Consider the following 13,100-nt stretch of genomic DNA (forward strand, 5'->3'; position numbering starts at 1 on the left):
GCAGATTAAACCCTCCTCTGCACTGCGTGCAATGTGGATCAGGACCTTTACTTGCAGTTTCCATAACGGGTGGAACAATCTCCCCGAAGAGATTAATACCAGAGAGTTACCATATTGTTCTGCAGAAGAACATCTAGATTTGAGTGCAGTAGAGGCCAACCAGGGAGTATGAGCTAATGAAGGGAGATTTGTCTTCAAAAGCTTATTACCCACCTCCTAAATTGTGTTGTCCTCAAAGGTGCTACTGGACTGAAATCTACCTGAAGAGCTTGTCCCTCAATTGTGGACTTCTGGAGCAGGTGCAGTACATTTGTGAAGGAATCTTATTTAGATCTTTCTGTTGCTATTAATTTTTCAGCTCTTATCATATTGTGGGGTGGGGGGGAGGGGAGAGCAGTTGTGTTCATTGGGACTTCCATTCTGTTAACCTAATTATTTATTTACAAAATTTATAAGAACATAAGAGAAGCCATGTTGGATCAGGCCAATGGCCCATCCAGTCCAACACTCTGTGTCACACAGTGGCAAAAAATTTTATATATACACACACACTGTGGCTAATAGCCACTGATGGACCTCTGCTCCATATTTTTGTCTAAACCCCTCTTGAAGGTGGCTATGCTTGTGGCCGCCACCACCTCCTGTGGCAGTGAATTCCACATGTTAATCACCCTTTGGGTGAAGAAGTACTTCCTTTTATCCATTTTAACCTGTCTGCTCAGCAATTTCATCGAATGCCCACGAGTTCTTGTATTGTGAGAAAGGGAGAAAAGTACTTCTTTCTCTACTTTCTCCATCCCATGCATTATCTTGTAAACCTCTATCATGTCACCCCGCAGTCGACGTTTCTCCAAGCTAAAGAGTCCCAAGCGTTTCAACCTTTCTTCATAGGGAAAGTGTTCCAGCCCTTTAATCATTCTAGTTGCCCTTTTCTGGACTTTCTCCAATGCTATAATATCCTTTTTAAGGTGCGGCGACCAGAACTGCATACAGTACTCCAAATGAGACCGCACCATCGATTTATACAGGGGCATTATGATACTGGCTGATTTGTTTTCCTAATAATTTGTTTTCCTAATAATTCCCAGCATGGCGTTGACCTTTTTTATTGCAAACGCACACTATCTTGACGTTTTCAGTGAGTTATCTACCACGACCCCAAGATCTCTCTCTTGGTCAGTCTCTGCCAGTTCACACCCCATCAACTTGTATTGGTAGCTGGGATTCTTGGCCCCAATGTGCATTACTTTGCACTTGGCCACATTGAACCGCATCTGCCTCGTTGACGCCCACTCACCCAGCCTCAACAGATCCCTTTGGAGTTCCTCACAATCCTCTCTGGTTCTCACCACCCTGAACAATTTAGTGTCATCCACAAACTTGGCCACTTCACTGCTCACTTCCAACTCTAAATCATTTATGAACAAGTTAAAGAGCATGGGACCCAGTACCGAGCCCTGCGGCACCCCACTGCTTACCGTCCTCCACTGCGAAGACTGCCCATTTATACTCACTCTCTGCTTCCTATTACTCAGCCAGTTTTTGATCCACAAGAGGACCTGTCCTTTTACTCCATGACTCTCAAGCTTTCTAAGGAGGCTTTGATGAGGAACTTTATCAAAAGCTTTCTGGAAGTCAAGGTAAACAACATCTATCGGGTCACCTTTGTCCACATGTTTGTTTACCCCCTCAAAGAACTGTAACAGGTTAGTGAGGCAAGATCTTCCCTTGCAGAACCCATGCTGAGTCTTCCTCAATAACCCGTGTTCATCAATGTGCCTACTCATTCTGTCCTTAATAATGGTTTCTACCAACTTTCTCGGTATTGAAGTCAGACTGACAGGCCTGTAATTTCCCGGATCTCCTCTGGAACCCTTTTTAAAGATGGGGGTGACATTTGCTACCTTCCAGTCCTCAGGAACGGAGGCAGATTTCAATGAAAGATTACAGATTTTTGTTAGAAGATCCACAAGTTCAACTTTGAGTTCTTTCAGAACTCTCGGATGTATGCCATCCGGACCCGGTGACTTATTAGTTTTTAATTTGTCTATCAGTTGTAGGACCTCCTCTTTTGTCACCTCAATCTGACTCAGGTCTTTCAACACCCCTTCCAAAATTAGTGGTTCTGGGGCGGGCAAAAGGTTCTCGTCTTCCACAGTGAAGACGGAGGCAAAAAATTCATTCAGCTTCTCAGCCATTTCCCTATCCTCCTTCAGTAATCCTTTTACCCCATGGTCATTCAAGGGCCCCACTGCTTCCCTGGCTGGTTTCCTACTTCTAATATATTTGAAGAAATTTTTATTGTTGGTCTTTATGTTTTTTGCAATATGCTCCTCATAGTCCCTTTTTGCCTGCCTGATTACAGTCTTGCATTTGATTTGCCACAGCCTGTGTTCCCTTTTACTAATCTCAGTTGGACTGGTTTTCCACCGCTTAAAGGAGTCTTTCTTACCTTTTACAGCTTCCATTACTTTGTTTGTTAACCATGCAGGCCTTTTCTTATGCCTGTTTGTGCCTTTCATAACTTGTGGTATGTATTTTATCTGAGCTTCTAGGATTATTGTTTTAAATAGTGACCAAGCTTCCCCAAGGGTTTTGACCGTATTTACCTTTCCTTTCAGTTTCCTCCTCAAAATGCCCTGCCTTTATGCCTTTGCTGGGGCTGCCTTTATGCCCTGCCTTTATGCCTTTGCTGGGGCTGCCAAGGTGGCTAACTAATTAAAAGTATGTCTTAAAAACTGTTAAAACCAAAAAAACCCACATCATCATAACAGATTAAAAACAGAGTTAAAATATATACAAAGATATAAAAACAGCGATTAAAACCTTGGTCAGGAAAGAAGAATCACTGAGGATCACCAGACATAGGGGGGGGGGAAATTCACCCACTGGTGGCAGCAGAAGGGGACAAAAGAGCCTTGACCAGGCAAGCCCAGTCTCATCAGATCTCAGAAACTAAGCAAGGCAGACTTGGATGGGAGACCTCTAATGAATACCAGCAGCTAGGAAGTAGGGGGCAGGCCTTATTCAACCACCTCTCTGAATATCCTCCATGCTCCCAGTAGAGGTCAGTTACCAGAGGTCCCCATGACTTCCAGGTATGCACACACAAAAATACAAAAAAAAAATTAAGGGGACAGATGAGTCTCCTTCGGGGAGGGGAGTTCCAGAGCTTTAGTACTATAGTGCAGGAAGCCTTCTCCTGTGTTGCCACCACCTAATCTGAGAACATGGCAGCATCTAAAGCAGAGCCACAGGAGGTGACCATACTGGGTTTGGTAGGTTCATAAAGGAGTAGGCAGTTAATCTTGATTTTATGAATTGGGCTTGATTCCCCACTCTTCCACATACACCTGCTGATGCGACCTTGGGTCAGTCACAAGTTCTCTCAAGGCTGTTTCTGGTCAAGAGCAGTTCTGAGAGAGTTCTCTTAACCCCACCTACCTCACAGGGTATCTGTTGTGGGTAAGAGAAGGGAATGATTTGTAAGGGAGATTTGTAAGCCACTCTGAGACTCCTTTGGCTAACAAAGGGCAGGGTATAAATCCAATCTCTCCTCCTCCTTCCTGCCCCTTTGCTCTAGAGCGTAACTAAATACATTCATGAAAAATGATTCCTTCCTCTTATAGGATTCTGACAGCTTTACTACAGCTGCAATTTGTTTTGCTTATGAATTTTTCAGGTATAGGTGACATCTCACTTTTCTTGTTGTTGTTAATACCTAAACTTAGCACACTGGACCATAGAAAAGCCACTGACAGATTTGTTTACTTTTTCTTTGTTTATTTGCTCTGTTTTAATGCTTGATTTTAACACATACACATGAATCCAGAGCAAAGCTCAGTGATGCTTGCAAAGTGTTCTCACAGAGACTTTTTTCCCCTGTACCCACTGTACTGAACTGTTGCTCTGTATATTTGTGTTACTGAAAAGAGTTTTTTATGTGTGGTCCATCTTTAATAAGACATTGTATGTAAGGACATGCATGTGCAAAAGCACACAACTGCCACCTGAATATAACATGAACCATGGTAAGGAATTCCATTAGGGAGAATGAGTGAGTTTTTCCAGTGTGAAAGCCAGTATTTGAAGGCAACTATCATTTCATCTTTCAGTGAGATCTGAAGGTAATGCACTGGACTGTAGCCATAATATGGAAAGTGACCTTTGGTTTATAATGGAAGAGGCGTTGCACTTCTTGAGTGGTTCCTGCCTTACCAATTCGTTACCAGACTGCTCACTTCTACTTCTACCCTTACTCCTCTTTAATATTTTTTAAAATGGGGAGCATTTTAATTTCTTGACAAGACCTCTTCCTGTTTTTACATATTGATGTTAGCTACTAGTTAGCACTATGAGAAGTCCAAGTTGCATGCACAGTATTCAGTTTTCTTGCTGTTTGTGTGATCCAGCTGACAATCAAAATGAAAGTTAGAAATAATAGTTCAGATTCTGTTCATGGAAAAATACACTGCTCCCACAAACTCAGTATTGACTCACAAGCAGGTTGATTTGGATATCATGGTTTTTGTATGTGTGCTGGGTTTTTGTTGGTTTTTTAGTTTTTTTTGGGGGGGGCGTTGTTTTGCCATATTAGAATGCCTGGAATTGTTCTGCAAAGTCAGACATGCTATGTGTTTTCCTCATAAGGGTACGGTTTAGTATTCAGTTCCTTGAACTGTTTTGTTTTGTCTGAAATAGGCTAATTTTTACCACCAGTGGAACTCAACTGGCATGTGTACACACACACAATAGCTGCTCTGACAAGGTTGTGAAGGCGTACTGCCTCAGGACAGTGTGATAAATATGAACCTCACTGTTTTGTTTTCAGTTCTGAAACACAACTATTTCCTGCAAGCACAGGTGGAAGGAGCCATTGCCTGCAGCACCCCCACTTGCTGGCAGGAATCCAGCCTCAGTCATTCATAGCATGCAAATAAGCCATTTTGTAAATAGCCTTCATTGTTGTTAATGTTTGGATAGCTCCGATCAATTAATCAAGTACTTTCTTTTTTTGTTTTTCCCTTTTTTTTGTAAAAACATGCTAATGTACCGCTTAGAGCAGAAGGAACTTGGCTTTAACCTTTCTTACTTTCCTTGAATTCAGGCCGTTGTTTCAGGTGGTGTTGAGCATCCAAGACAGCTTGTCTTGAGTAGATGCGGTTTCAGGTGGTGTTGAGCATCCAAGACAGCTTGTCTTGAGTAGATGCGGCAGTGCCCCTGTGAGTGACCTAAAGTTTCCGCCTGTGAAAATTCTTGTCTTTGTACACATGAGCGTATGACAGTACCCCTTCCATGCTAGCCCACTAGCGATATTGTCTTTACAAGCTAACTCAAAGCATACTTACTAGACCCAAAGGACAGGTTCCAGGTTGTGAGGTGGACACTAAAATCTCAATCATTCAAGGAGCTCAGTAGTCCAGGCTAGCCTCCACAAGTTTAATGAACTGTTGATTCATTACTCAGATTCATCCCATAGAGATTGTGTCTTGCTCCTTTTAAACTAGATCCAACCATGTGCAAACTGTTATTGCTTTTTTGGGACTTCCTGAGTTCAGCGCAATCAGTCTCAGTATGTGATGGATTAAGCCTTTCAAATACATTGCCTGTGCATTTTTCTATTTTGTGTACGATTGAGAATGACAGATATTCAGTTAACAGTGTTGTACTTCTGGTGAAATTACATTGTATTAAATGACCCTTCTGTTTATCCCTGTCTGGACAGCTGAAAAATCTAAGTTTGGAAGAGCTGCAGATGAGGTTAAAAGCTTTGGATCCTATGATGGAACGAGAAATCGAAGAACTTCGTCAAAGATACACGGCTAAGAGGCAGCCAATTCTGGATGCTATGGATGCAAAAAAACGAAGACAGCAGAACTTCTAATCTCATCACTTCTGAAGTAAAGGTTATCTGTCGATAAGGACACTGGTAAAACTGTACATAGATCTGAGTTTTGAAATGCAGCAGCCTTGAGCTTCACCAAAAGCTAAAGCGCTAGAACAGAGCACATTGTATATTCTGCATTCTGAATGGAAAACCTGTCCTATTGTTAATGTTTTAATACAGTAGAAACATCACATTCCACTTCCAGATCCCTTTCCAGCTAAGATACAGAAATGCTGGATGTTATATGAGGAGGAGGAGTATTTGGTTCCCAGTAATACTTAAAGCTATCTCCAAATTGCTCAGTACTACAGGGCCTTAAGTTGCAATATATGTCCCCATCGAAAACCCTATTTATTATATATGCCTAGGTGATCTTATTTATTTTTTGTGCTTCTGCCTTTTAACTATAAATAGGGCCTGAAGATACTAGTGGCAGGTGGAATCAACAATGGAATAAGTAAAAATGTTTGTGCATGGGCACACTCTAATCAAAAATCACATTAAGTCCTGACTCTGGTAAAGATTTTGGGCTCTGTTTAATAGGCACTATGCTTTACTGGGGACTTAGTAATGCATTAGCTGCAATGCAAAAATACTTGTCTGTGGACGGAGGGCACATTGCACTGGAAAATTCTGCTGAGCTTTCTCCAACATCTTGCATTTACATCTGTGGGCTGGCACAGGAGAAGTTCCAGTAGGGCTTTTATACTTGCTTCCACTTCTTCCAAGCATTATCTTACAAGATGAGAGACAAGTGCCTCTACAGCTCTCTTTCTGCTCCCCCCACCCCCAGTCATGCAGGAGAAACAGTCCCCATGGTCCTTTTTGGATCCCATTTTTTTTACTGCAGCTGCCTTTCATGTGTGTTTAGTTTCAGCATCCCATTTGACTCCCATTTTTCAGTCAGTTGATTTGTTTTGCTGCCTCCCCCCCAAACCCACTTGTTGATTTATTCTGCCCCAAACTAGCTATTGTTATGACGCCACTTTGAGAAACTCTTAATTTAAAAGCCAAAGAAGATGTTTCTGATCCATTGGCCACAAGCGTACACAGGATCTCTCCCCCTCCTCAGCAGCAGTTCTTTCTGCCAAATGCCAAACTCTCTTGAGTTTAATGAATAATTTTATAGGTTTGTGCTGCTGAAAATGAAATAGTCTAATCTGGCATATCTTCCAAAATAGTTGGAATACGGCTGCAGAAGAAATCTAAAAAGTGTATGTGTGCTGGCAAGGTGGCCCCATTCTTGACAGTGTTCAGGTGATACTGGAGAATACGAGTTGCCTGTGATCATTCAACAGCCTGTCCTCTCCATAGTAACAGATTTGTTACTCTCTTAGGTCCAACAGCTGTTTTTCAGAGCTCTCTTGAAAGCCACTGACACAGGGGATTTTCTCTAGTATGTTGCCATATTTTCCCAGCATTTGATTGGTGGAAAGTATTGTATTCCTGTCTGTATGTCAAGCTGTGTCTTTTTGGTAGCATGATAACATTCAAAGGTGTGCTGAGCTAGCTTCTCTTGCCTCTTCTGCTGACCACCCATTAATATAGTAGTTCCCACAACACTTGAAATCCGTGACAATGATTTGTAAACAGTAAGGATTCTAATGGGGTAGATATTTTTGCATTGGATTCTTCTGTGTATCATTAAACATTCCATCCTTCTTAATACCTACTGCAACTGTTTTATTCTGAGCACTCCAGCCTGGGAAACCATGTGGCATTTTCTGAAAAGCCTTAAACAATCAAGAGAAATTGTCAGCATCAAAGGACCATTCCTTTGTATTCTGTCTCAATAGAATTTTGACTGTGTAGCTGTGTGCACACTAGATGTGTTATATAACTGCAAGCTAAACATTGTTGTTTTAAAAAACTTGCTGAAAGCTGTTACAGACCCTCACATTGCTCTTCTGAAACAGGTGGAGAAAGTAGGGGGGTTTTCCCCCCTGATCCAGTACTGTTTATTTCAGGTATGCCACTATCTTTCTTCACACCAGAGCTGTAGTGATGTACTGTGAAACTATAGTTGGTCATATAGTTTTAAATCATCCTTTTAAGATTTTGTGCTGCATAAAGTTATGACATGGCTTATGGAACCTTCCTAAAGATAAGCTTATAACAATCTACAGTGCAAAAAGAATCATGCGGATAGTATTATTGGTGATATGCCCCCCTCCATCCACTTCATTCTGTTGAAACTCAAAGATGACCATCACAACAGGTAGAGTTGTCTGTTTAGCTCTACAGCAAGAGAGTTCGTTGTTACACCTCCAGGCTTGATGCAAAGGCTGTGCCAGACTTAGAAGCTGTGAGCCTTCGGGTCCTTAGGACTAGTTGCAGTCTTGCCTGAGAATGCTCTTCGCTGTACTAAAGTAGCCCTAATTATCATTGCTACTATAGTTCATGAGGCACGACCAGAACCCTGTACTAATACAAAGGGACCAGGGAATTACGTACACTCTGTCCCTCACAATGCTATACAGAGCCTTAATCACGCAATGACACTTTAATATCAAGAGTGGCTCCCTCAGTTCTTCAGAACAGCACCAAAGTCTTAATGAGATTTTAAAACACACACACTATTTCTAAGCCACGCCATTTCCTATTCTGTAAAAACTTAAAGCCAAAAAAAAAATCTAGTGTGGACATCGGCCTTGCTATTCCCTGGTGTGCCTTATGTATGATTGACTTGGATCAATCACACGTTCTCTGACTTCCTTTCTTGGTATAGTTTTGTAACCATCACAAACCAGAAGGGGTAATAACAAAGAGCCAGTGGTCAGCCTGAAAACATTTATGAAGCTTCATCTTTGTTTAGATACTAACAGCACAATCCTAAGGACACTTTCCTGGGAGTAAGCCCTATTGAATAAGACCATAGTAGAATTCAAAGTAGACCTGCTTAGGATTGCTGTCTTAGGGTCACAACTGAGTTTCTGACTTGGATTTTAAAAATTTCTTATGTACAGTAATACAGAGAAAAATTAACTACAGCAGTGGTACACAAATAACTGCATACTATTTAAAATGTTATATATCCAACACTTTCCCCAACTGATACACGACTAGACATTTTGGGAACCAAATGCAGTAATCTTAAAATACTCATGATCATTATTAAATCAGGCAACAAATTGTATACTAGTGAAATTTAGGGACAAAATTTACAGACAATTAGTCTTTTTTATTATTCTTTGATATTTATTTATATTTACTGAAACCTATACTATTTGTGTCCATAACCACTTTTTATCTCCACTGAAAGATGTGCATCTTTTGTAAAGTATTTATTTTACTAAAAACTTGCAATAAAGCCAGTGGAGCTGATTATTAACTATTGTGAAATTTTAACCCAACTTGATTTATGGTTGTTCCCTGTCCTGTATATAAATGTTTTAAGTATAGTTTGCAAAAAACTCTCAAAATAATTGTTTGTTACCAAACATTTTGAATAAAACTTATTTTCCATCTATGTTTGTGACTTGCCTCTTAATGAATACACCAATTTCGTACTAGCTTGCAATATTAAGCACACGTTTGTGGAAGAAAAAGGTCTGTTGAAATAAGATGTATTCCACAAATATGGCCTAGTTAGGATTGACACAATAGCCTGCTCACCTTGTCTTTGTTTCCAAAGGCTGTTTGCTTTGAGATTAGGACTTGTGCTGAAGTATTGTCCAGTAGTCTTCCGTGTCATTCTTGTTTTACCTCCTGCTGTGCCAATTTAAAATGCCAATTTGTGATTGAGAAACAAATACTGATTTATTAAACATTTTGGAAAAGGAAGCCTGAAAGTAAACCTGTTCTGTTCTCTTAGTGCAGGTGTCTGAAAACAACCCTAATCAGTTGCAGGAAAAATAAGCGTCTTTAAGCAGTTAAATACTAACCCTTATAGATTTCATAACCAGAGGATTCTTCATTTGCCAGGCATCTCTCGGTGCCTGTACATCCTATATAATGTACATTTACAAAGTAACTGAAAACATATCCCACAACAAGGCTAATATGATTAGCAGTAAATATAATTATATGCTACTAATGCAGTGTGGTATGACCGATCATCTAACAAAGTTTGTTCTTCCTTTTGAATTACTTATCTAGCCATTCATTAGGGAAAGATCTGTTAAACAAAATGGTGTGGCCTGATAATCAGAAGTATAAACTCTGAACAGGAAGTTCCATTTTTAGCTATCATGCTCAGTAGTCAGTGGCAGCGTACCACAGTAGGTTAAAAAGTACCTTTCTCCATCCTGTTTGCCTTAGGGTCACAGGAACACACAAAGGCTGCTTTGGTCAGGCTCTTAATCTGTCAGAATCTGTACTGCCTGCTCTGCTGGGCAGCAACTGTCCAGGGTCTCAAGCCTTTCATATCACCTACTACCTGATCCTTTTAACTGACAATGCTTGATTCTGGAAATTTCTGCATGCAAAGCTGATGTTCTACCACTGAGCTACAGTGTTGTCTCCTTCCAGGTCAAGTAAGTCATATTGTCAAGATAATTGTACATGGATCTCCTGCAGCTTTAAGAGCAAGCAGTAGCTATATTGGTGGGGGGAGACCTATTTGGCTCAGGGCTGTATCATAGTGAAGTGGGGGGAGTTAACACTTTTAACACCTGCACTATTTTCCTGAATTCATCTTCCCAGATAAGCTACTGTTTTCACTCTGAAAAGAAACACACAGTTAATCATACGTGCTTATCTGTTTTCATGGGACAGTTTGGGGAGGTGTCACTAAATTAAAATGATGTGAAGTGGGGGAAAGTGTTACTTCTACACCCTTGTTCGTGAGTGTCAGTTTTTGGTGTAAATGTGATCATGATGTCTAACACACGCACATGGTTATGAGGGTACTGCCTTATCTTTGAAACACTGTTGATATGTACAGGTCCCATTTGAGGTAACACTGCAGGTAATGTTGGATTTCATGTGGAGACCTTGTGCTTTTGACTTTTTTAAAAATAAAACTCCTGAAGCTTATTAGAATGTGTAATAAATTCTGAACTTGAAACAAAATACCCCAAGGAAACTGATTCAAAAAAAGTTACTGCACAAATCACCCAGAACAGATTCTTAAGACAGTTGCAGGAAAATGTGTTTATGATAACTGGTATAATTATAGCACAAAAGGCTATTAAGAGATATTTCACATTTTATTTTGGTGGTCTGTTTCCTTCAAATAAGTAATACACTGAATGTAGAAATCTCTTATTAAACATTCAACATCCCACTAATTTTATGGTTAACCATGTTTCAACTGCTCTTAACATTCTGTTTTTTTCTGGAGCATTTTCAGTCCTTATCAGGTTAAGTTTGAGCCCCCCACCCCTTTAATTTTAAGGAGTCTTGACTTTGTGCATAATTTGTTTATGCAGGGAGAGATCACCACTTTGTTAATGTGGCCATATTGTGTGCCTTTCATTACCAAGATGGCATAGATATTATCAGTCATTCCTGGCAATGGAGAGTGAAGAAAATGATGATATTGGATTTATATCTTGCCCTCCACTCCGAAGAGTCTCAGAGCGGCTCCCAATCTCCTTTACCTTCCTCCCCCACAACAGACACCCTGTGAGGTGGGTGGGGCTGGAGAGGGCTCTCACAGCAGCTGCCCTTTCAAGGACAACCTCTGCCAGAGCTATGGCTGACCCAAGGCCATGCTAGCAGGTGCAAGTGGAGGAGTGGGGAATCAAACCCGGTTCTCCCAGATAAGAGTCCGCACACTTAACCACTGCTCCAAACTGGAGGATCCCACAAAGATCACTACTATTTCATTTGTCTTCAGTAATGTAGAACTCGCATGAGCAGCAGGTACCAAATTATCCAGTGGAGTGAAAACCAAAGCAGATTGTGAAGAGCTCGAGGAAGACCTCTAAACTGAATAAATTTGCAGTAACATGGCAAATGAAGTTCAGTGTAGGTAAATGTAAGTTGAGGTACATTGGAACAAAAGTCCTGACATTGCCAGTTCAGACCCCACCAGTATAGACTCAAAGACTGAGGAGGAGGAATAGCTCCAAGTTGAGCATGGCTCAATTAAAATATCAACTGTGTGACAGCAGTGGAGAAAAAGAAAACTCATGAAGAGATTATTAGGAAATGGCTTGGGGTGGGTGGGGTGACCGATACTGTAGCTCAATGGTATGACTGCATTCCTAATGACTGTATTAGGAATCCTATGTACGGTCTAGTCTTAAAAGATACCACAGAGCTAGAAAAAATACAATAGAGGGCAGATGACTAAAAGATTGGAAATTTAAAAAATTATGCACATCCTTTATCATAGTACTAGAACTCAAGGCTCCCAGTGAAATTATGGGCAGACAAGCAAAAAGTAATTCTTCACTCAACAATCCATTTGTGAAATTCATTTCCAGATGATATAGTGATGGCCATGAGTATAGATAGATTGAAAGGGTTTATGGAAGAGAGATCCAATTGTTGTTAGCTAAAGGGAAACTCCCTGTATAGAGGAACTGAACCTCAGAATGCCAGAATGTGTGAGACAGGATGCTGGACTAAATGGACAATTAGAGAGCCAGTTTGGTTTAGTGGTTAAGTGCGTGGACACTTATCTGGGAGAACCAAGTTTGATTCCCCACTCCTCCACTTGCACCTGCTGAGATGGCCTTGGGTCAGCCATAGCTTTCATAGAAGCTGTCCTTGAAAGGGCAGCTGCTGTAAAAGCACTCAGCCCCACCTACCTCACAGGGTGTTTGTTGTGTGGGGGGGAAAGGTAGAGGAGATTGTGACCGCTCTGAGATTCAGAGTATAGAGCAGGATATAAATCCAAATCTTCTTCAGTCTCATCACACCTCTTAGGTTCTTAGAACCAAATGACATGTTACGGCAGACGTGGCTGCTGATGCCATTCCAGATTCAACAAGCAATTTTCTTTCCCTCCCCACGGCTGTTTCAGACCTCCTGGTGCTGCTGCGCTAAGGCCCTCCCAGAAGTTTTTAAACAGCTAAGTCTTTTAACTTCATTATTTGGCTCTGGAAAGTCTCCGTGAGGCAAGGGCCTAATGGGTGCTCTAGAGGTTTTTTGCCAGCTCATACTGGTGGCCAAGATCTTTCAATAAGACCTCTGCTTTTAGTGTTGCCTAGGCAACCCAAAGCAATCTCAAGAGACCTCTGCATTTTTAAACTTTTCCTATTTAATTTAATCCCTCTTTTTTTTCCTTTAAAGTTTTCCCACAAACTTAGGGGCTACTCCA

General features: G+C 41.0%; 1 protein-coding gene across 1 annotated transcript in view; it reads left to right on the forward strand.

Annotated features, from left to right (window-relative positions):
- STK3 (serine/threonine kinase 3) overlaps nucleotides 1-9,356 on the forward strand; it is a 175,854-nt gene extending 166,498 nt beyond the window's left edge. The window contains exon 11 of the mRNA XM_060243453.1: nucleotides 5,726-9,356. Within this exon, the coding sequence (XP_060099436.1) occupies nucleotides 5,726-5,884 (159 nt within the window). The 3' untranslated portion in view covers nucleotides 5,885-9,356. The remainder of the gene's footprint in view (nucleotides 1-5,725) is intronic.
- Nucleotides 9,357-13,100: the final 3,744 nt, after the last annotated feature.

Source organism: Heteronotia binoei, chromosome 7, assembly GCF_032191835.1.
Source record: "Heteronotia binoei isolate CCM8104 ecotype False Entrance Well chromosome 7, APGP_CSIRO_Hbin_v1, whole genome shotgun sequence".
In the NCBI taxonomy this organism is placed as follows: domain Eukaryota; kingdom Metazoa; phylum Chordata; class Lepidosauria; order Squamata; family Gekkonidae; genus Heteronotia; species Heteronotia binoei.